Source organism: Rhea americana, unplaced genomic scaffold (assembly GCF_003343005.1).
Source record: "Rhea americana isolate MKP2758 unplaced genomic scaffold, rheAme1 scaffold_44, whole genome shotgun sequence".
In the NCBI taxonomy this organism is placed as follows: Eukaryota; Metazoa; Chordata; class Aves; order Rheiformes; family Rheidae; genus Rhea; species Rhea americana.
Window position 1 is genome coordinate 5,657,136 of NW_028186579.1, and position 21,476 is coordinate 5,678,611.

At 41.3% G+C, this 21,476-nt stretch overlaps 1 protein-coding gene across 1 annotated transcript in view; it reads right to left on the bottom strand.

Annotated features, from left to right (window-relative positions):
• PLB1 (phospholipase B1) overlaps nucleotides 1-21,476 on the bottom strand; it is an 83,547-nt gene that overhangs the window by 25,400 nt on the left and 36,671 nt on the right. The window contains exons 24-41 of the mRNA XM_085315788.1: nucleotides 21,234-21,299; nucleotides 20,428-20,528; nucleotides 17,651-17,732; nucleotides 16,788-16,892; nucleotides 16,061-16,156; nucleotides 15,452-15,523; nucleotides 14,705-14,764; nucleotides 14,259-14,319; nucleotides 13,473-13,531; nucleotides 11,659-11,726; nucleotides 10,547-10,590; nucleotides 9,179-9,287; nucleotides 5,191-5,242; nucleotides 4,951-5,031; nucleotides 4,002-4,067; nucleotides 3,545-3,645; nucleotides 1,381-1,462; nucleotides 850-954 (exon numbers count right to left, since the gene is read on the bottom strand). Of these exons, the coding sequence (XP_085171914.1) occupies nucleotides 850-954; nucleotides 1,381-1,462; nucleotides 3,545-3,645; nucleotides 4,002-4,067; nucleotides 4,951-5,031; nucleotides 5,191-5,242; nucleotides 9,179-9,287; nucleotides 10,547-10,590; nucleotides 11,659-11,726; nucleotides 13,473-13,531; nucleotides 14,259-14,319; nucleotides 14,705-14,764; nucleotides 15,452-15,523; nucleotides 16,061-16,156; nucleotides 16,788-16,892; nucleotides 17,651-17,732; nucleotides 20,428-20,528; nucleotides 21,234-21,299 (1,410 nt within the window). The remainder of the gene's footprint in view (nucleotides 1-849; nucleotides 955-1,380; nucleotides 1,463-3,544; nucleotides 3,646-4,001; nucleotides 4,068-4,950; nucleotides 5,032-5,190; nucleotides 5,243-9,178; nucleotides 9,288-10,546; nucleotides 10,591-11,658; nucleotides 11,727-13,472; nucleotides 13,532-14,258; nucleotides 14,320-14,704; nucleotides 14,765-15,451; nucleotides 15,524-16,060; nucleotides 16,157-16,787; nucleotides 16,893-17,650; nucleotides 17,733-20,427; nucleotides 20,529-21,233; nucleotides 21,300-21,476) is intronic.

Sequence of the window (21,476 nt, forward strand, 5' to 3'; positions counted from 1 at the left end):
CTGTGCTCTTTTCCTTGGTATCAAAACACATGGTAATGAATTATCACAAAAATTAACAGTAAACCCTCTTTCTCTGTGAAGTACTCAGCCAGTTTTGAAATTTAAGAGTTTAGACTAGCATCTGAACTTTTCAAACTTGTCATGAGCTATTTCCAGGATCACCTTGATCCAGAGATACCAGAGCCATATCTCCTGCTCACCACCTTGTCCCATCTGCTACTAGTCCCATCTGAAGCCAGGAACTGCAGACGTGTGACAATCAGCACACAGGGCTTYGGTTTCGGTGAAGGTTTGGGTCACTTCCTAGATTTATAGTTTGCTGGGACTTGCCATGCAAGGAACCAAAATACATTCTAGTTGCCACAGACAGAGGAAAGGGCTCACTGCATAAAACTACCACCTCCATTAGATCTTGTGGAAATTTCTCTTTCTGTACAGGCACAGACAAATAGGTAGGGGACAAGAAAAGGAGATGATGTTGTAGTCTCCGGTGAGCACCTATGTTGCTTTAAGAGCTTTAACTTAATATCTTTGTCTTCATTAACCATATTGTATTTTCAGAAAAAAAGATATGTACCTATCCTTGAAAATAGACAGAGAACAACATCTTAATTCAAGTTTGGATGAATTTTTCAATGCAGTAACTCATACTGACAGCACAATATGTAGAACAAAGAACTGATAAGCATACAAAGTCATCTAATAATCTGGTATATCAAAAAATCAACAATTTATTTTAATAAAAAAGGAATAAAATATGACAAGCTGAAACTATTTTGCATATTGACTTTAAAGGCTAGATACTTGCACTTAGTCCTTTGCACAGAGGCAAGTGTCTTCAGCCCATACCTGATGAAGAGGAATCCCGAGATTTTGGAGGAAAAATTGGACCACCACTGTGAAATTTTCATGGGTGTCATATCTGCCAGACTCCACTAGTTTCTGAATACCAAGCTGCAAGAAACAAAAATGATTAGTAATAACCCATCAACATTTCCCCATCAATCGTTTTTCTTTGAGAATGCAAGCATCAGTGGGAAGCTTTTGGTTTTTAACTGAAATACCCAGGGACACTGGCAAAAAGGTGAGCCTTTGCAAAGTGGCTGGGAAGGCTTGAACACACTATTGCAACTGTTTTTTGGGGGGACTAGATTTTGGTAACTAAAAACCCACCTATCTATCTGTACTAGGGAAAAGAATTTTGCTGAACAGCTTTGCTGCTGTCATATGGTATTTTGGATAACATCAAATTACCTCCTGGATTGCTCACAGGGCCCATTTGGGTAAAATATTGCTATGATTTGCAACAAACATGTTGCTGGGTTCAAGAGCTCAATTCAGCTGAAAGCAAAGCAACTGCACCACTGTTGATGAACACACCTGGTAAGCTCTGGTAGCTTCTCTCACCATTGTAACATTTTGAGAGTTTTCTTCTCCTTGGAGAACACAACTACACAGGTAACTGGGGGAGAGGTTAGAGGAGTAAACAGAAATGGAGACAGTTAAAACCTGAGAATGCAGAAGTCGCCCTTTGCCACCCAAAGCCCTATAACATGGGAGTAACAAGGAAATCTATACTCCAGTGTTTCTTTAAAAGTGCTCAATGGTCTTTGTTGTCTTTCAACATTTCAAGCCTTAGTCTTATTTTCTGCCTCATATGAGTGATGCTAATCTAATATCGGTTTAGTTCCACCCCCAGGCATACTGAGGTGATGATTGCTCTGCTGAGCCAATTTACGTCCCATTCATTGTATCCAGGCATCCAAAGACCCTGCAGCCTGACAGAGGTGCATGTCATTCCCTCTGGAATTAGAAAATAGATCTTTGAAATTTACTGGCTGTATTACCTCTGAGCCTTTCCAGGCAACAATTCCCTTTACATTCCTGAGACGCAGAATGTGCCCCTGTCTAGAGGGTTAGCAAAGAATGCAGATTACCCATCTCAATAAAGCCTCTAACCAGGAGAAACTTGCCTATTCTGCAAATACTTCCCATTTCCTCAAAAGGCCTGAAAATCTAGATACTTGTGGACTTCAACTCCACTTTGAGAAACCCTGTACAAAGAACTTTGGTAACCAAAGTCCAGTGAGGTCTACCTTACGTACTACAGAAAGCCTTACAGTTCTAGACCTAGACACTTCACACAGAAGGCCTCTTGGCCTAAAAGTCCTAACCTTTAAGGCACAGGCATCTAACCTTAGAAAGAGAAGCCCAGCTCACTATAAACTACCCTAGTGTGGCAAATTCTGTTCCCTTGAGACCTATAAGACCACAGCAGCCCTAACTCAGATAATTCTGTTTATTCAAACACTAAATGAAGATTATTAGGTGAGCCAAGCTTCCCTAAAACTAATGGTCCGTGGAGTGCTAACTTAGTCTCTCTTCTGTGAGGTCAGAAAAACGGAAGGGGCCTCAACTGTTGGATCATGCTTGAAGGTCAAATAGCCCCATAATACTTYCAGGGGGAAAGGGAATGCTGACCTACCAATCAAATCCTCCTCTATCTTAGTGAAAGTCCAAGGAACTATTATGCAAATCCTAACTTAACCAGCCTAAGAAAGTGATCCTAGTCTGACCTGGAATGGAACCATGCTTTGATTTGGACTGCTGGGTTCCCTAAGGGTAAACTACCTTTAATAAAACCCTGCCTCAAGTCTAAAACTGTTACCCCAGTCCTTGAGCAAAAGATTAAGCCTGTTACCTTACCCTTTCTGATCATACCAGGCCCAATCCTCATTCTTTTGCCAGTGCGCTTTACTGCTTTGCTCATGTTAGATAGTCTCATGCACTGCCTTAGCCCACACCTTTGGAGTCATAGTGAGATCTGTAACTTCCAAAATCTGAGATGCAATTTAGATCACTGACTTCTAACGAGTCTAGTTCTACCCCTAATCCTGATAAGCCCTCTTAGGCCCAAATGAAATCCTCATGCAGCTAGCTGTTCTCCAGCTCCAGCCCTAAATCCCATGCAAGCCCTGCTACCTCTGATTTAAGCTCTAGATAGGCTTCTTCTAACTGCTCTGATCCTGACCTAAGAAGTCTCACCACCTTCCACCCTTATCCTAACTCAAGTATAACCATAGCCCAGGCATCTAAAACTTCTGCTACCTTAATCATAGCCCAGGGTGCCTTATCCGATCCAGCYGTAACATCAGGAGTCCTTCTGCATCTCAGCTAAGAAGCCCAATCTACTATTCAGCACAAGCAGCTCAACCCTCCAGAGCCACAAATTTTGCCCAAGAACATCCTTGAGCCACTGTACCAACAGTGGTCTGGAGCTGCTTACACTCTGTAACCACAGATTAGTATAAAGAGCTGCGTGAAATACCTGTAGAAACAATATTTATTTTTGGGAGCCTTTTAGGTAAAAGATAAGATAGGTAACCCCATCAGGCAGGATGGTGTCAGCACTGCATGGCATGTCCATAGGATTCTAATGCTATCTTTGAACATCAGGTTAAATGATAAGAAGAATGGAACAAGAATGTGTTTTACCATCGCAGACAGTAAATTTAGGTGCAGAAGGAAATAAAACAAGCCTTACTCTGCCAAGTAAGTGGGGCACTGAACTTGAGTATCCACAAACAACTGCCTCAGAGGGAGAAGGTCCATTACTTCAACCAGATTCACTAGAGCTTTTGGAACCTGAAAGGAAAGTCAGACCTTAGCTTAGAAGAAACTGGTTAGGCAGCCTTGAATGTATTTATTTTTCATCATAAACTCCAGCCATTCCTTYCCCTTTTCTTTTCTGCCTTTTTGAGGGAAAAAATAAACTTCGCCAACTCAGCTGTTGATCTTTACTTAGCCCCACGGTCCAGTATTCCTATCTGTCATTTCAGAYAGTGTCTCACTACCCTCAGATAGACAAGACAAAATAAAATGTTTTTATGGAAGTTAATAGAATATATTTGGTACCAGAATGAAAGGAATGACCAAAGCTGGCACCAAACAGTTATATACCAGTAAAAGCTAGAATGCCAGGACAGTTCCACAGCACTTGCCTGCTCGTGCAGAATATCAAGSGTTTCTTGAATTCGTCTGGTGAAATTTACAGCTGAGTAATGATCCTGGTAAAAAGAGAAGAAAAGGGGTTACTGCTAATGGAGACAAGACATTTGGGTTGTGAGGATGCAGACTCACACTAACGCACCTTTTCTGTGATACAGCAGTTTGTTCAGTGGAATATTCTTGTTCCTTTCTAGAGACCAGGAACTTTAAATCTACCAGTTAATCTTGACATTTATCAARGCTCCTGCAGAAGCAGGAAATTCCCCAAGCGCAAGGGGGCASGGGAACTGAAAGCACTCACTAGTTCAGAAATTAGTGTATGTGAAAGAGTAAGAGCTGGCAGGAGAAGGTGGCCTCTCCTCACCACCTACCTGCTCAGCTCCCATGATCTCCTTAAGGCAGCCCGCAAGACAGTCCAAAGAAGCATCAAATTCAAAGGATATCAGTACCCTGCTTCACCACAGCAACTTCCCCAGTATATACCTCACCTGTTCCTAGCACCTCCCTGCACTGAGTTATGGGGTGATGAAAAGCATTGCTGTTGGACTGATGGTGGTTCAAAGAAGTATTTTTTTTTTTTTGGGGGGGGGGATGTTTAATGAGTCATTGTTGGCAGCAGAGGAGTTACCATATCAGATGAGTGAAGCTTTTCTTCCCTTTGGTTCTTCCACTTTTTGCTCGAAGTCATAAAAAAGCCCAGTAAAGATGACAGTGGTTCTTACCCTAGTGAGGTAGAGGGAACACAGCCTTCCTGCTTTGCTGCTGGTGACTGTTTCTACATCAGGGCAGTGTCAGCAGCACCCCCATCAAAACATACAGCAGCATACACAACTCATTATCATTCCTCTTAAAGGCTCTAAGGATTCATGGATTTCCCTTAAAGTTTTCTACACTGACACCACAGTCCCACTATTGTTTTAGTTATCCATTTTTACTACTCACAGGGTCTTTGCAATAGTTGCACAGATCATTGCCTCCAATATGCACCGTTATGATCTTCCAGTCAGCATTGAAGTCAATTCTCTGTATGACAAAAAAAAAAAAAAAAAGAAGAAAAAAGAAAAAAACAGAGCCCAATTTTCTTTGACTGATATGTACATGGTATCTTTGAAGATGGATCTATCATGGGAAGCAACACCTGTTCCTTTTTATACTGTAAGATTAAAGTCCCACACAACTTACAGGATCMGCTTTCATCAGTCTCAGGAGAGTTCTTGCTTGATCTGGTAATTGCCTGTGAAGAAGGACAATCAATGAGTGARAGAAAAATCTTTAGGGAGAGGTCAAAAATATGTTCTTCAGACACTTCAAATTCTATGTATTGTCAGATATCAGAAGAGTCAAGTGAGGAGACACTACAATTCCCATTTTACAGTTATCAAGCTACATGTTTACAACTTTATGGAAAGTAAATGTTAAATTGATTGATACAGATCTCATGCAAGTTCAGTAATTAGGCTGGAACCATAAGTTTAGGTTCTTATTAYAGTGTTTAGCATCTAAAACAGCTAAAATGCCAGACACTGCACAGCATCTTGTTTGTTCACAGATGGTCTGATAAGAACTGGGCTGCTATTAACTGATTACTTGTGGACTAAAACAACAAAGGAATTACATGTCCCAATGTTTAATTGGCCTCCTGAGTAAGTTGTGCACACACAACTCTGTGCACACCTCCCTGCTTTCTATAGCTTGCGCCTAGAGTCAATTCTTAAACTTTCAATTGTGTACAAACAGCTTAGTGCACTCTACTTTTCTAGACTTATTAAAAAATCGAAGTAACTTTCAAGATTACTCAGACAAGATGATAGCCTTGTTGTTTTGCAATAGTCATGTAAGCTCTCTCTCTCTTTCATGTATATACATACATACATACATACGTAACTGCCATAAATTTTGAGTTACTAGACTGAATCATGTTCCACTGCTCTGACATGTTGATCCTCAAATATGCATAAAGAATATGATTGGAAAGCTTTGGCATTCCAGGCAGTTCTGTAGTTTGGKATGAGCGGCATCACTCTCCCAGTTCTTGTTAGAATCACTTCCCTGACTGTATATCATTTCTGGAAGCACATCAGCTGACATTGATAAGCATGACACTTGTTTTGTATGGCAACCAGAGCTCAGCTCTCCTTTGCAATACTGTATGAATTGTAGGAGCAGGAGATATTTCCCACCACTTCCCTCGAATTGAATATTGATCTAACACTAATATAAGTGTATATGCTGCAGAAAGAGCCCTGACATGCATCTACTTGTGACATAGACACTGTATGAATCTGTTCTGTTCACTCTTGCCTTTGTCCAATGTTACAACCTACTTATTTATATCCCAAAGCTATCATAGGCCACAAGTTGTCAGGATTTCCCTTCTGTTCTCACTGTGGAAGCCCCTTAGGGCACTGATTTCAGTATCCATCCAGAGGAAAACTTATGGAGAAGACTGCCTGCGACATCTTAGATTTCACATGCAGTGAAATCTAAGCTGCTGGTGCATCCCGAGCCAACAGTCAGTAACATCCAGAATGAAGCAACATCAACAATCATCGACTCCTGAGCTGCAGTCTCCAAAAAGTGTAGATCTTGATCAACAGAAGCAGACTGATATTCACAGTTCCTGACACCTGTTCTCTCTTCTGAGCCTTCAATTCTTCACCTCATTTGTGGAATCAGGGTTGTCAAAGAGATTGTGCTTCAGCAACATGCTTCAGCTACACGCTTAACTCAAGCATGTACTTAAGCACTTTGGCATGAGAGGAAAGGGGATAGGCTTAAGAATATTTTGTCAAATAAGGTCTGAGCTCCTACATCACTATCAAGTTCACTAAGAATCTCTTCAAGGCAGCCATCTATTTCTCTTTATAAACCCCCACATCTGGTGTATGTTCAAACAGTTTTGAATTACCAGCATTAGATGCTTTTGTTCATGGAGTATTTTTGCCCTCTGGATAATAGAAAAAAAAGAATCATAGAATCAGTAAGGTAAGAAGGGACCTCTGGAGATCATCTAGTCCAACCTCCCTGCTCAAGCAGGGTCACCTAGAGCATGTTAGACAGGGTTGCATCCAGGCGGCCTTGAATATCTCCAGAGAAGGAGACTCCACAACCTCTCTGGGCAACCTGTGCCAGTGCTCYGTCACTCTCACAGTGAAGAAATTCCCCCTCACCTTCAGGCAGAACTTCCTGTGCTTCAGTTTCTGCCCATTGCCTCKTGTCCTGTCACATGGGACAACTGAAAAGAGTTTGTCCCTGTCCCCTTGACACCCTCCCTTCAGGTACTTATTTCAGGCTCATCAAGAATAAAACCTGGACTACATTATCACTCCTGGGCTAAGTATGTAAAGCTGGAGAAACATTTCTTCTCTCCCTTATGTTGCGATAGTTTTCAATAATTGTACTAGAAGACACGTTAACTCCTCAGATACATCAAGAACCACAAAGTGACTGGAAAGAATCCCCAAAAAGGCATCTCAAGTTCAGGGATGTTACTGTAGCAGTTTACACTGAGACACTGAACTTCTTTTCTTTACTCTGGCACACCTTTCTACAGAGAAGTAACAAATAGAGAAACAACAGAAGACCAGTAGGAATCTTCAAGAATAATTTTCATCCCATTGCTAAATATTTACAAAATAAAAACATGGTTGCGGAAGTCAAGWTACCTCTACTTCTTCATGGTTACCCAGTCCAGCTGGATGGAAAGGGAAAAGACTAAATGGTAGGAATGAAAAAGACAGTTGTTCTTTGAACTAACATACATCAGTTCATTAAAATAGCTACCAAATAATGATAGTGCCTTGGTTGCCACTGATATGAACAGTATTCATATTGCTGACTCAAAAGGAAATWTTACTCTTTTTCAGTCCTACTCTCACTCCGAACAGCCTCTTTAGGCTTCAACTGGTGAAAAATGCAAGGCAATCACCTATTTCATTCTTTCCTGCAACAAACAAAAGGTAAAGTTAATCTGGATATATGCTCCCTGCAGCAGTCTGTTCATGAATTCTCACGAGTGGCTGAATCAGAGCCATAATTCACGCATGTATTTCACTAATATGGATGGAAACAAATTCAGTCACCACTATGAAATGAAAACCCTGCTCTCAGGTATGGGAGGTTGTATGATACTTCCGGGCACCTAGCAGACTATTTCTGTCCAGAAAAATAACCATTTACTAGAGAATACGAGCATGAGTCAGAAGTTACTCAAGGCCTGCAGGAGAGCCATAAATAACACCTCATAAATCTTAACTGACATCACTCAGATGCAGAAAACTCAAAGATCTCCCTTGGCTTCTGGATTTCACTGCCAAGAGCTCTTCGGAAATAAAGGATTTTTTTTTTAATCAAAAAAAAAAAAAAAAAAAAAAGCAGGGGGAGACCTGACTAACAGCGTCAAATCCACGCATGGTCTGCCAGATCCCCTGCCCAACCTGTGACTGAATCCCAGCAACCATCTGTTTTGTTAATTAAACAGCACTGACTCTTTCAATAAGAAGCCATGAATTTCTAGGATAAAACTATATCAAAGTTCAGCTCATACAGCCTCCCAGGTGAGATTAGAAGTAAAGGGACAAATTCAGATGACATCTGAATGCAAGACATCATAGCCCCAATAAATTGGCAGAACTGCCTGCAACTGCACCAGGTCTGCAATGCACCAAAACCCAAATGCGACTATCAGCAATTCTCCTTTCTTCAGATTCCAGACTGACTTACTTTTTTTTTTTTTTTTCCTTCTTTTTCTTTTTTTCCTCTCTGTCAATCTTGCCCCTCTCCTCTCTGCCTATCCAGATGCCTAAGGCCCGAATTACAGAAGGTTCCATTGAGTTTTTCTCCTGGTAATTCTTTACCCACTCACTACATGCTCATTTTCTTAAAACATCCCTGCTCTCAAAGACTTAGATTTAGAGATAGGTAAATAAATGGATGAATGTTAAAGACAAAGAGTAGAAACCACCGCCACCAGTTTCTGCCAATTTCTTGCTTGTGGGGCAGGTAACCAGGACTGCTGGTTTCATTTGAAAGTTCAGCTAAGCCAATTTTCAGCACCAACTAGACTGGTTTTGCCTGCTGTTCAGAGCAAGTTATGACAGCACATGAGACAGTTGGAAGGGAATTAGATGAAGCATCCACCACCTGAAAGGCAAAACAAAAAGCCACTTACTCAGCCTCTGCTCCAGGGACGGCCTGGTTAAGGAATGCACCCGATTCATTCRCATGCCCTGTCCCAGCTGAATATCCCACAATCTTAGCATTGAACTCTCGAAAGATGTCTGAAAGAGAAGGATAGCAATGAAAGGAAATAACCTTATCTGTTCCTTGCCTCCTGGGACCCACACACACGAGCACTGCCATGTTTTTGTTTTTGGACAGCACAGTACACTTGCTGCAGTCTCCATTCAACTAGCATCTGCCAAGCAGAGGTGAGAGGAGCAACCAGCTGGCAGCAGCTCAGATGGCACACAAGCTGACCCAGYGCTCTGCACTGTCTCCAGGGGATAAGATGAGCAGAATTTAGAAYTATATTGTGTGCAGTTATCCTACTTGTTAGAGTGGATAAAGCCTGAATTAAAGCCCTCGCAGCCACCTGATGGGGACTGAGGCGAGTCTGAAGCCAGCCCTGTAGGAGCTATGAGAGCTAGGTTTCAGCTAGAGATTTTGGGTCAGCCTCCTGGCTGTGCAACATCCCACACTATTGACAAATTTGAAGAAAATCTCAGAGGCATGGTTCGAAAGTACTCCCACCTTGTGCTCTGTTATCTTAATAGTAATTTCTAAAAGGAGGTAGACAGCAGAATTCTGAGCTGATAATGAAAACAAAGTCACATTATAAACTGTAAATGCTACTTTAACCTCAAARATTCAATTAACCACATTTTAATGATTAAAAAGGCTTTATTAAAATGTAATAGCATCTAGTGAATCAATTAATTGCTTGTTAAGATGATTCTTCTTACATTCTGCTCATTATAATGAGCACCACAGGGGGCTGATTTATTGACCCTCTCCAGGTGGAAGTTTATTACTATACTTGATCCAAACAGAAACTCTAGCAGCTTTACATTACAACAAGCCAAATTAGGAGAAGTTGTAGGTCAGTGAAAAGACAGTTAAATTACTCCTCTCAGGTAACATCTACAATGCTTGCTCTCTGCAAGCATCTCTTCATGGAAAAAAAAAAAAAAAAAAAAAAAAAAGCTGTGGTAGAATATTTATTAAAAGCAAATGCTAATTGCATCACAGACATGGACATAGCAAGTTATTTATAAATTCATGTTAACACTCACCAAGCAATTTGAAAAGAGAGAGGGAAAAGAAAGGAAAGGAATTTCTAATTTCTTCTCAGTATCACTGATGAAGCAAATGTTTTTTCATTAGTCTTAGAATATGGTTTATTTGAAAGGTAGTTCTTGTGAATTATTCTCTGATATCTTGATGGCATTTAAGATGATCTCTCTGCAAACAAACCACTCAAATTAGCTCTTCCTTCTTTTTAATCTTGCCAGTTAGATCTAGGAAAGCATTTACTTACTAGGTAGAGTTGTCACATTCTCTAAAGAGGCATCCCCTCCAATACTAAAAAAAAAATAGAGAGAAAGAAATCTCAGTCACTCGTCTCTCAGCTGGACACSGACAATAAGGAAAGAGAAAACGTATCGCGTTGTCTGGAAAATGTGAGGGTGATTAATTTGGAAACTATAAAATCTATTACACTAAGTGGAAGGCCGGAAGTGGAAGTGCTGTTTGGGAGAATGGCTGAGGTTTCCACCGTAGAAATACTTGTCAGAAGGATATATGTTCTTGCAGCTGTACAGGGGTTTGAGTCAATCAKTATGAAATGGCAGAAAAACACCTGAGAAGGCTGCATCTCTGAGCGATCTAGCCCTAGAGCACTGCTGACTCCAAGACACATTTGCAGACCAATTTCAGCTTCACGAAGCCGCCCTAAGGCAGCACCTTGCAGCCAGCCTCCTCTCTAGCGACAGAGATTTGCAGCAGCAGCTCCTACACCTCTTTCCCTGCCTGCTTCCTGCACAGGAGTTTGTTCTCTCAGGTTTTTCAATTGCTAGAACACGCTGGGACACTCTGATTTATGCACAGAGATTATGACAGTGCAGAACTGCTTCATTTTCAGCTGTAATGTATTAAGACAGAGACAAAAAAAAAAAAAAAAAGGAATCTAGCCTTTCATGACTGTGTTGCATGTGGTGGAAGTTCTCCAATAATTAAACAGAAATTATTTTTCTTGGTCCAACAAAAAGTCCTGGAATAGAAAAAAAAATTGAGAAGAGCTCCTAAAGACAAAAATTTAGRATTTCTGATTTGTTCAACCAGCAATTTTTCTCCAGTTTGTTAGATCTCCAATTCCCCATCTCATCACAAAAAGACAAAGTGTCATGAGCAGCCTAAGACAAAAGCAAGAGAGAAGCCAAAAGGCTGGCTTAAAACACTTCATGTAAAACCACATTTTTAACAAAATCAGAACTCTTCATAAAAAATACTAGTCAGAGAAGCAACTCTGTTTCCACTTTCTGACATCTGAAAGTCTCAAAACACATAGAAGAGAAAACAAATAAACAAAAAACCAAACTTTTAATGGTAGAGAAGACTTGTATCTCCTCATCACCCTGGATGAAGACTTACCTCCAAGACAGTCCTCGGTATTCAGTGCTCAAATCCAYGAGATTATCTGAGGCAATTCCCGTACCAGCCTGGACATTAGTTTTCATTAACCGAGTGAAAGCAAAGCACAGTTACTAATACAATAGTAATACATAATCATTTTATTTATTTTTGAATGGGTCTGTTCCAAAGCTTTAGAGGGATCTGGCTTTTCCCCAAACTTCCTTCTGAAAATGCATCAGTTCCTTTCATGACTATTCACAAGTGTTGTGTTGTACATGACACACAAGATATATGATGGAGAAGTGGAATGAAGGCTTTCTTCACATGGCTCTAGATGAGGTGAATAACATTTATAGCTGCATTACTCATGAATGATGAAAACATCTYAAACAAACCCATAAAAATTTCAGGCTAGAGATAGACAACACTATATGAATCCAATACCAACCAGAAAAACAGGTATCTCAGAAACAATAAGACCTGTAATAACATTACATGGTTTTGAGAAGTACTGTGCTACACAGAGAAATYTATAATAGCATTACAGCAAGGAGGGAAGCACTCTCTATACTTGCACTGAACAACGGGGCAAACTGACAACTACATCCCTCTTTAAAAACCACCAGAACTCAAAAGCAGAGAATTTACCTACAGTAATACTATAGCGTCATATTAAATTTGAGTACCAGGTAGTACTGCAGAACAGCACAATATCAGGTAGACTGTCCATTGCTGCTTTAGATTAAAGAATACCACATTTTTTCCTACGTATGAGCTTTGTCAAATTAACAAAAGACTGGAGTTCAAAATATCTGTGCGTTGGCCAAGTGCAGCTCTGAGACAGCAATGCACAAACCCTGTTTATATGAAAACAGATTTTACCCTCATTTCCTACAGGCTATACTCAGAAGCAGAAACACCTGCAGGGTCCTGGTTATTATCATAGGGCAACTGCAGCTAGATACTGACTATCATCTTGTTTTTGTCAATATTGCAGATTTGCATTCAAATACTTTTATTTATTTCAGTAGCCTCTTGTGTGTAGGAGTTTCAATGTCATGCCTGCCAGACAGTTGTAAAGTCTTCATAGTTTTTACACACAATGTCTTTGTTATTCAGGCTGAGACTCAGAGAACCTAAACTCCGCCTGTGTCTTCCTGGTCAACTTTTCCTATGGGCTGGCTGTAGGATTTCAGAGGCTTTGGCCAATAGGAAAACATCAGGCAGAAAGACGTAATCAGAATTTAGGATGTCTGGATTTTGATACAAATTCCTTCTAGCCTATCAAACAGTCATCCTCAGTGAGAATTACATCTTAGAAAGAAACTGCYTATGACTTAAAACAGGCACAATAAAGAGACTGAATATTTTCTGAAATGGGTGAAGCCAAAGGACTCTCTCCCTTGTAGATTCATATCTCATTATCCAACATCTTTCAGTCACACTCTGTTCCTGAAAGAACTGAGGCAAAAGGAGAGGTTCAGTAGTTCTTTCTTATTCAGAAGAAAACTTTGAAACACACATCAACTTAAAGCTGATGCTAAGTTCCATTACTTTCAAAATCATTTGATCTCTTCTGTTCCCTATTCAARAAACCATTTAAACACCTCCTTAAATGATTTGTTTGTGTTTGAAAGCATGTGAACATGTGTGGGGGGGGAAGAGAGTGCTGGAGAACTGATATCCTCCTTCTTGTTCTAGCTACCAGCTCTATGACTGCCCATGAATGAATGGATCTTTACTTCCAGGCACGACAGCTATTTCCCCTCCACCAGGGTAGTTGCATGCTTGCAGTTTTTACCAAGAATACAGCAAAAACACCATCTTCTTACCGTTAAAGAGTCTCCGAGGGCTGCTATAATTTTCACATCAGCTGGCTTTAGGGAATGCACTGTAGAAAGAAAAAAAATGCAACTGAACCTGCATAGGAAGGAAATACGCTTTTTCACCACTTTATAGGTGAAATGTGTCATTGTATATTCTGATGCTCAGCCACATTGTTTTTGCAGTACCCAGACGATGAAATAGCAGCTCTTCCAGCTCATCTTACATGGTTGTAGCAGCAGTATGTGTGCATTAGCTTTTTAATATGGCTAACATTGCCACTAGAAAAACAGAAGAGCAAGTAGAAAATAACAATRCATTGTAATCAATATCGAGCACCAAGGTGAGGGTGAAAACACAGTATTAGACAAAGCATGAATGGCATACTAAATGTAAAAAGGCAGAGAAGGACTAAAGAGACAGTAACGTGATGTTCACTGAAAAAAAATGAATACTGCCGTGTCCCAGACTAACATGCTAGAGGCTGGACTTCCAGTCCCTGTCCCACAAATGTAGGTGATAAYATTTATAGGCTATGTCAGCATTCAAGTTTGGATTTTCTCATGAGATATTTTGAAGTTCTCCACTGTTGGTGAGCCAAGAGGAGCTTGACTGGTCAGAATGCTAACTTGTGGGATTGTTTGGCATTGTACTCATTAACCTGCTGCTGAAAAAGTGACATCTTTGCTGAGTAGCATTTTTCACAGTCCAGCAGTCATTTCAGCAAAACCAAAAACCATTCTGAAAAGATAGGTAAAAGTATTTCAATCTCTAGACAAAACAAGTAAGACTACCTGAAGCTGCAGAAGAGGAGGAGGGAGTCCTGTCCTCACACAGCAGCTGGCTTCCATAACTCTAAAAAGAAGGAGAGCCAAAAGAAAACTGAAGAGCATTTGGCTAGGAAATAGTAGCAATTAGTTATCCTCATAACAGAGGCCAAGTGAATAAACCAGAGCCTGTTTAGCGTATAATTAATCAAACAGATCTTAGTTGTGCGATTCAATAGTCATATTCAGTATTAATCAGATTAGAGTAGCATCCTGTGCTGATAACTGTGCTGTCCGAGCATGTGCTCTTACAGGTCTTTCTGGATGCATTTTACCTCACTCAAGAAATACTTTCCTCCTCCACCTCCCAAACCCCTCTGGCCAAAGACCAATTTYGTCTGTCATGCAAAGCATAACTCTTCTGGTTACCACACAGGAACACACGCAAACGTGATGGTGGCGTTGACACTTACCGGAGTTTGGTAAGGGTACGCATAATTACTGTTCTTATATGTCCTCAGGAATGGCTCAGCCTACAAAACAAGGCAATCTGAGTCAATGCAAAGCTTCACAAGAATAAGCAGAGATTTCTGTTTCCCAAGCTTCAGTTCTCAAGTGTCTGTATATGACCAACAGCACAATGAAAACAAAACCCAGAGATCAAAAAAATAAAAAGACTTTTAACAATCCATATTAGTGTAAACCTGAGGTACTGTTTTTACATAGCCAGAATTTACAGAAGATTCTCAAGACCCTGGTGTGTGCAGTTACCATAGGACTGTTGTTGAAGGCCCTGCCCAGGCTGACTGCGCCTGTGCCAGGCAGGACAGTTCCCCTGACCTCTGCAGAGCGGTGCTGACTGATGCCTGCAAAGGAGCCAGCGCTGCTCTGTTTCCCCTCACTGAGGCCGTTTCGTCCAGTGAGGATACTGAACTCTAGATGATCTGACAAGGTAGGCTGAACACCCTGCCCTCATGTTTCTGCCAACCCATGCATGGCTGTAAGGGAGTTTATTCCTACGAGGGGCTCTGCCCTCCATCTCGTGGTTCRTGGGGAGGGTGCTTAAACTGCTGCAGGGGGTAGTGGCACCAAGTATGCAGGGGAGAGACCAAGACCCCTCTTGGAGATGGCACTCCAAGCTGTTGGTAAAAGTTCTCCCAGACTCCCAGCCGTCCCCAGCAGCACCACACATAACACACACAGATACCCTTGTAATTTACCTCACTTGGACATTTGAGAACAATTTCATTTTCTAATTTCTGATTATCTGTCTTCTGCCCTACAGGTTCCAGCTGTGGAAAAAATAGGTGGAGGGAACGCAGAAGAAAAGCAAATGAATATCAGAGAGCAGAGGTAACTGTTTTACCAACCACTGAAAATCATCACTACAGCACTGCAAGAGGATTGCCATGCCCTCCCTATGCTCTGACCGCCCATTGGGACCTGCTGTCCCAAGATCTTATCTTGAAAAGTGTTTTGGCATACTAAACAGCCCCTATCCTAGTCCCACAATACGTCAGAAATGTGATATACTAATCAAAATGTCAGGTATGCATTATCTCCTGAGAGAAGTCCAACACTCATAGCCTTAACATGCCCTGGGCTGCACTATTCTGATATGGGTGGTTTAATAATTCAAGTGACTTTCCTTCAGATGAGYCCTCTTTTCCTTTGTAATCACAACTATCAGTTTACAAAGTTTCATTTATAAACACAASTATCAGTTCAGAAAAGATAGGGCTATCTACATAGTGATTTCCTAGGCTTTTTACTGCTAAAGGCAAGACAGAGAAGACAAGGAGAAACCAATATAACCTTTAAAATCTTACCATATTGTTCCACAAAGCACGTGCAGCCTGGGAATGAGTTTTCTGGCTGAAGTGGAAACAGTCAGGGGCAAAATATGAACTGTCAGGCAACCCCTCCTAGAGGATGAAACAAGGGTTGCATTATCCCTTCTTTTTTTCCAGTGCAATATCCCAGTTGACTTTGAACCAACTAGCTACAAAGACCTTAGAGACCAGAAGAACTACATTGGCCARAGAGCACTAGTAACTTGGAGCTGAGAAGCCCTTTAAAGCTCTTTAATATATGATTTCCAGAGTCATAAAGAATATGGACAACTCCRATTCTGGGTACTGAATATCTGGGCACAGACATTGATCATATCCTTGATGTCCCCTGACATTTATACATTATAGGTTTTTTTGTTGCATTTGTGTTTTCATACTAAAAGTCTTTTATTTGCCAAAATACTGGAAGGGACTTTAGGATGTGTAGGGCGTGCAAGATGAGTGTTCCCTGGTGAACACTTTGAAGTAAATATCTACTGCAGGGGAATGCCTTCCGCACCCTGGACAGTGTCTCCAAGGCCTATGTTCCTATTTCCCATTTTCTGCAGGCTATACCATAAATGTTTTTTGAAATTTCAGATCATAGCTCTACTGAATACAGTAAGTATTAACCTAGAATAATGCTGAACACATTTACAGCCAAGGCAATCCTGAGAAGTCAGAGGAATGGCACTAGGATTTAATGTAGTTTTGCTGTTGTTACCTGTGTCTTTGGCACATTCACATTCGTCAAAAATGGCTGCAAAACTACGGTGAAGTCTTCCTTAGTGTCATACCTTCCACTCTCCACTAATTGGCGGGTTCTCTCCTAAGAGGGGGAAAAGGAAAAAAAAAATGTCACTGTTCCTTCTCTCACATTCAGTCAGATCACTGGGGCACTCAGTAACTTGCAACTCATCCAGGGATTTCCCCCTACTGCAGAAACCCAGTGGTGACTCTGACTTTCAGCCTGTGCCAGGCAGCAAATGCAGGGGTTCGAGACACTCATTTCAGATTTCTTTGCAAAAAGGCAGCTTATGGATTGTTACCCAGCATAGGCAAGGCCCTGCTTGTTAATTAGATTTTTCTACCAAAAGAAGTTCTTCCAGAACCACAGAAGTGTTTTCTTTGGCTGACATCCCATTCTTGAGGTTCATTCTTGAGTTATCACATTCTTTGACTTAATCTGATTTCCAACAAGATAAGTTGTCAAAAAAATGCTGGTTCCCTGACATACTCTACTTTCTATGGTTCTTCAACAAATTGTTCCTTATCTGCTTTGTTATTTTATTGAATAAGAGTTGTAAAGATCTTSAGCAGTGCAATTACCCAATAGCCTACACCCATCTTTCCCTCTCCCCTGCCCTTTTCTTTAATCACTACTGCAAAATGCCATTAAAGTGAACAGAAACTGTCTTCCAACTCCAAATACCCCCTCAGCGGTCTCTTGATCAAGTCATTTCCAGTAGACCCCGGTATCATTGATAAAACTGTCTGTTTATTATTCCCAGCAGAACAAAAAGAGACTATTGCTAGGGAAGAACAGAAGGACTATATTTAATCTTTCAAAAATTCCATTTGTCTTACCTGATACTTTTTATTAAAGGAGACCATCGTCTGGAATTCATTGGAACTGGCATCATAGTTTAGTACACAAGCGCATAAAGACCTGCAGAATGAAACAATGTGCTGAAATCTGCTTGTCCTTTTTTTTTTTTTTTCCCCTTTTCACTGGCTGAAAAGCTGCAGATTAAAAAGCTTAAAAAGCTTCTCWGAAGGGAGATTTTTCTGAAGGACTACTCAATGATAACATTAACTCCCATCTTTGAATTTCTACATATCCCCAATTCTTGAGCAGAAACACATACTTATTAGGGATAAAATCAGGAATCTAAAATAAGAAAAAGGTTACAGACAAAGAAAACTATCCATAAGTGCACCTGTGCAACATGATTTGCTTCAGTAGAATTACAGAAACACACTTAAGGATGGAGTTTCCACAAATTTGTTCTAATCTGCTGTGATGGTCACAAGCTGCAGTGAGTTTCATACTGAGGGTGGTGCCCTGGTGCCTGGAGAGAGATACTGGAGAATCTCTATCCTTAGAGAGATTCAAAACTTGACTGGACAAAGCCTGGAGCAATCTGCTTTACCTTTGAAGCTGGCCTTGCTGTGCATGGGCGTTTGGGAGGAGATGACCTCAGATATCCCTTCCAACCTGAGCTATTCTAAGTTTCCATGAACGTACCTTTCCATGAAGCTACCTTTAACATTCCCTGCAATTTTGATCCTTCTAGTATATGATTTATTTTCTTCTGGTGTTCTGTCATCTTGGACATATTTCATTTTCACTTGAGGAACCCAAATGAGAAACTAATATTTTTTTTWAAAAAAAATCCTGTCGTGATCATAGTAAAGCATCACTGAGGGAACTATTAGAAAAATACCTCCTATACTGGTGTAGTTATGTATCAAGAATATGCATATTCCTACCTCCAAACTGACAAGGCTTAATGGAGAGTAACCAATAACAACAACAAAAAACATAATTTACTTCTGTAGGATATCTATATGAAAGATAATACAATGCTAAGTAGTATTTTTGGAAGTATTTCAGTAACATAAGCTAGGCAAAATTAGTGGAAACAATTCTTTTTAGGTTATCGGTTATGCTTGGGGTGGAGGGAAGAGACAAGCTTGCAGGAACAAAAGCCTCCTTCAGGCTCTTCTTCAAATCAACTCCATGGCATTTTTTGTTCCACAYAGGGTCTGCTTAGTGCCCTGTAAACTTGGCTTGCTGCCAGACAGGAACATGTTAAATTCAGCACGACACTTGAAACAATGGGGGAAGGTTACGGGTATCTCAAGATAATCTAATCCTGCAGGCTCCACTAACTATATCCTTGTGCGAGTACTAGAATCTTGAAATATGTATGCACTCTAGCCAGTAGCCTTAGTTGAACAAAAATTACAACAGGATATCTGAAGCACCAGCACTCAGAGTTTAGGAGCTAATTTGCCATTGACAGTCACCATAGAGCCCTTAAATCACAGCAAGAGATTTGCATCTAGGTTCCTCCTGTATGTTCCACCTTCTTCTGCGAGACCCTTCAGGTGTCCTCACTAGCCCAGCCAGGTGCTGGCAGCCTGCAGAGTCCCTTGTGGCTGATGGGACCCATCCAGATGGCTGCAAAGCAGATGTCTTAGTGAGGCAGCTGGGTACGGGAGACCCTGTAGTTCTTCTATAACTCTAGCCTCCAAGCTAACCATTACAGTCAGTGCTGCCCAATATCAGATACAAGCCTCTCAGCCCAAATATTAGTAGGAACAGTGGCTGTCCACATTCAGAAAACATCGTCTCCCCTATTTGGCTGGGAAAATGGAGTTTTTGCTTGTCTGAAACTAAAAAAATCCTGTCAGGAGCACATCTGGGGGGTGGGGGGGAGAAGCTGCTTTTACCAGGACCTTGGGGAGAAGCCATCCTAGCAATGGCTACAAGCCCGCACAAGTTAACCACACTCAGTCACAGCAGCAGCAGCTCCCTATTCTACAAGGCATCACACGAGCAAAGCCGGCAGCAGAGCTGAGGTTGTTTTACCAGTGCTTGTAATTTGTCGCCTGAGGCGACTGCCTGGTTTGTTCGGGTTTGGACCCTAGTCCTCTCTTCCTTCCCATCTCCCATTCCTTTCTTCTCTCTTCCCTTGCCCGCAGCCAGGAAGGAAGGAGTTTGTGCAGGGCTGGTGTGATTGCCTAGTGCAGCTCACGCTCTACACAACACCTTTGCTCCCCAGGTCCTGCCACCTCAGCGAGGCATTCGTGCTGATCTTCGAAGCTGAGGAGCATAAGGCAGCACAATGAAGCACCCCAGATGTCTACTTGAGACTAATTAACAGTGCAACTAATAACCAGCAAGGAGATTACAGAGATCAGGAACTACAGAAGCAAGAGGTAGAGTTTTAAGGTTCCAGAAAGGTAAATTTGCAAATAAAACTAGATTAATATAATCAATTAAAATTCTGCGTCTGAATCTCTGCTGTTTTTGCCCCAGAAGTTCACAACTGAGCTCCCTCTGCTTGGGTTGAGCTCTTGCAGGATGACTGATTAGTCATTAAAATGGCAGCTCCACAAGAAGTGATAGCAGCAGGACTCACAGATACAGAGACAATGAAAGCATGTTTAGAAATATCCATCTCTATTTTAAAATTAACATGTGGATACACACACACACACACACATACACACACAGGAAGGTGTTCGGTGATCTGAAACGCTAGAACCTTTTCCCTTGAAAGAGCAAGTTTCCCAAGACAACCTTGCAGCTTTTTGTGAGCAACAGAGCRCTGTAACATAGATAATCTTCGAACCTCATGATCAGCCTTGGGCAGCTAATGCTTTTGTCTGCATACAGATCCTGGAGGCTTGCCATAGAAAGCATTGTCACCAGATTCACAAACGCCCGTGGAACCTGCCAAGAGAAAAAGCAAACCCAGAGCTGGCATGGGGAGCACCAAGCACCGTCTTTGCCCTTACACTGCCACAGCAGGCTTCAGGTTGCTGCCGATATAACAGGTCTGCTGACTGAAACAGCTTGTTATTTATAATAGAGGCACTGGAAGTAATACTTAGTATTTTAACTGTGTGGGGTTAAATTACAGCCCCCGCCTATGTGGGATAGTTCTTTTAATTTTAAATATTGGCCAGTCATTTAAAAAAAAATGATGATTTCAAAAAGATCCCAACCTGTTGTTATAGGTGTTTCGCTCAATGGCTCAAACTTGCTGACTCTGAGCGGTCTCACCATCAACTTCACCCTCATCTGGAGCATCAGGATCTCGCTCTTAATGATCAGTGAAGTGTTACTTTGCAGTGTAACGAAGGAGCAATGCATTTTCTAGCTCTTGAATACCATATGCTTGCTCAAAACCTGTTACCATATTTTTTACGCCATTTGTCTGCAGCACATCAGCTAGAATTCAGCACATCCTTACTCTCTCTGTAACACACTTCTTCCAATCCTGTCTCTCGCAGAGATTGTCCTGTGTGCAGACACCTCTGTATACAGCCGTGCTGCACAGATGAGCGCGAGGAACTAAATTCTCAATCAATCACCAACTGCTTTATAAGCAGAACATGATCCCCACTCCCACATTACTAGAACAGTTTATTTTACCTCTCTGTGAAGCATGTCCAAAGCTGTTTGTATATTATAGACGTAGTTTTCAGGAGAATAGCGTACCTGTTGAAACAAGAGGGTTGAATTTCTGTCAGTTGGTTTATTTGAGCAGGCACAGCAGCAGCTAGCTGGAGTCTCTCACTGCAGCTTTTGCACTKCCAGCTCTTGGGGCAAGAGTAACACTGTCCTAAGTGCAACGGGCATGTCTCTGCTTTTCAGTTCAATAAAATGGGAATTTTA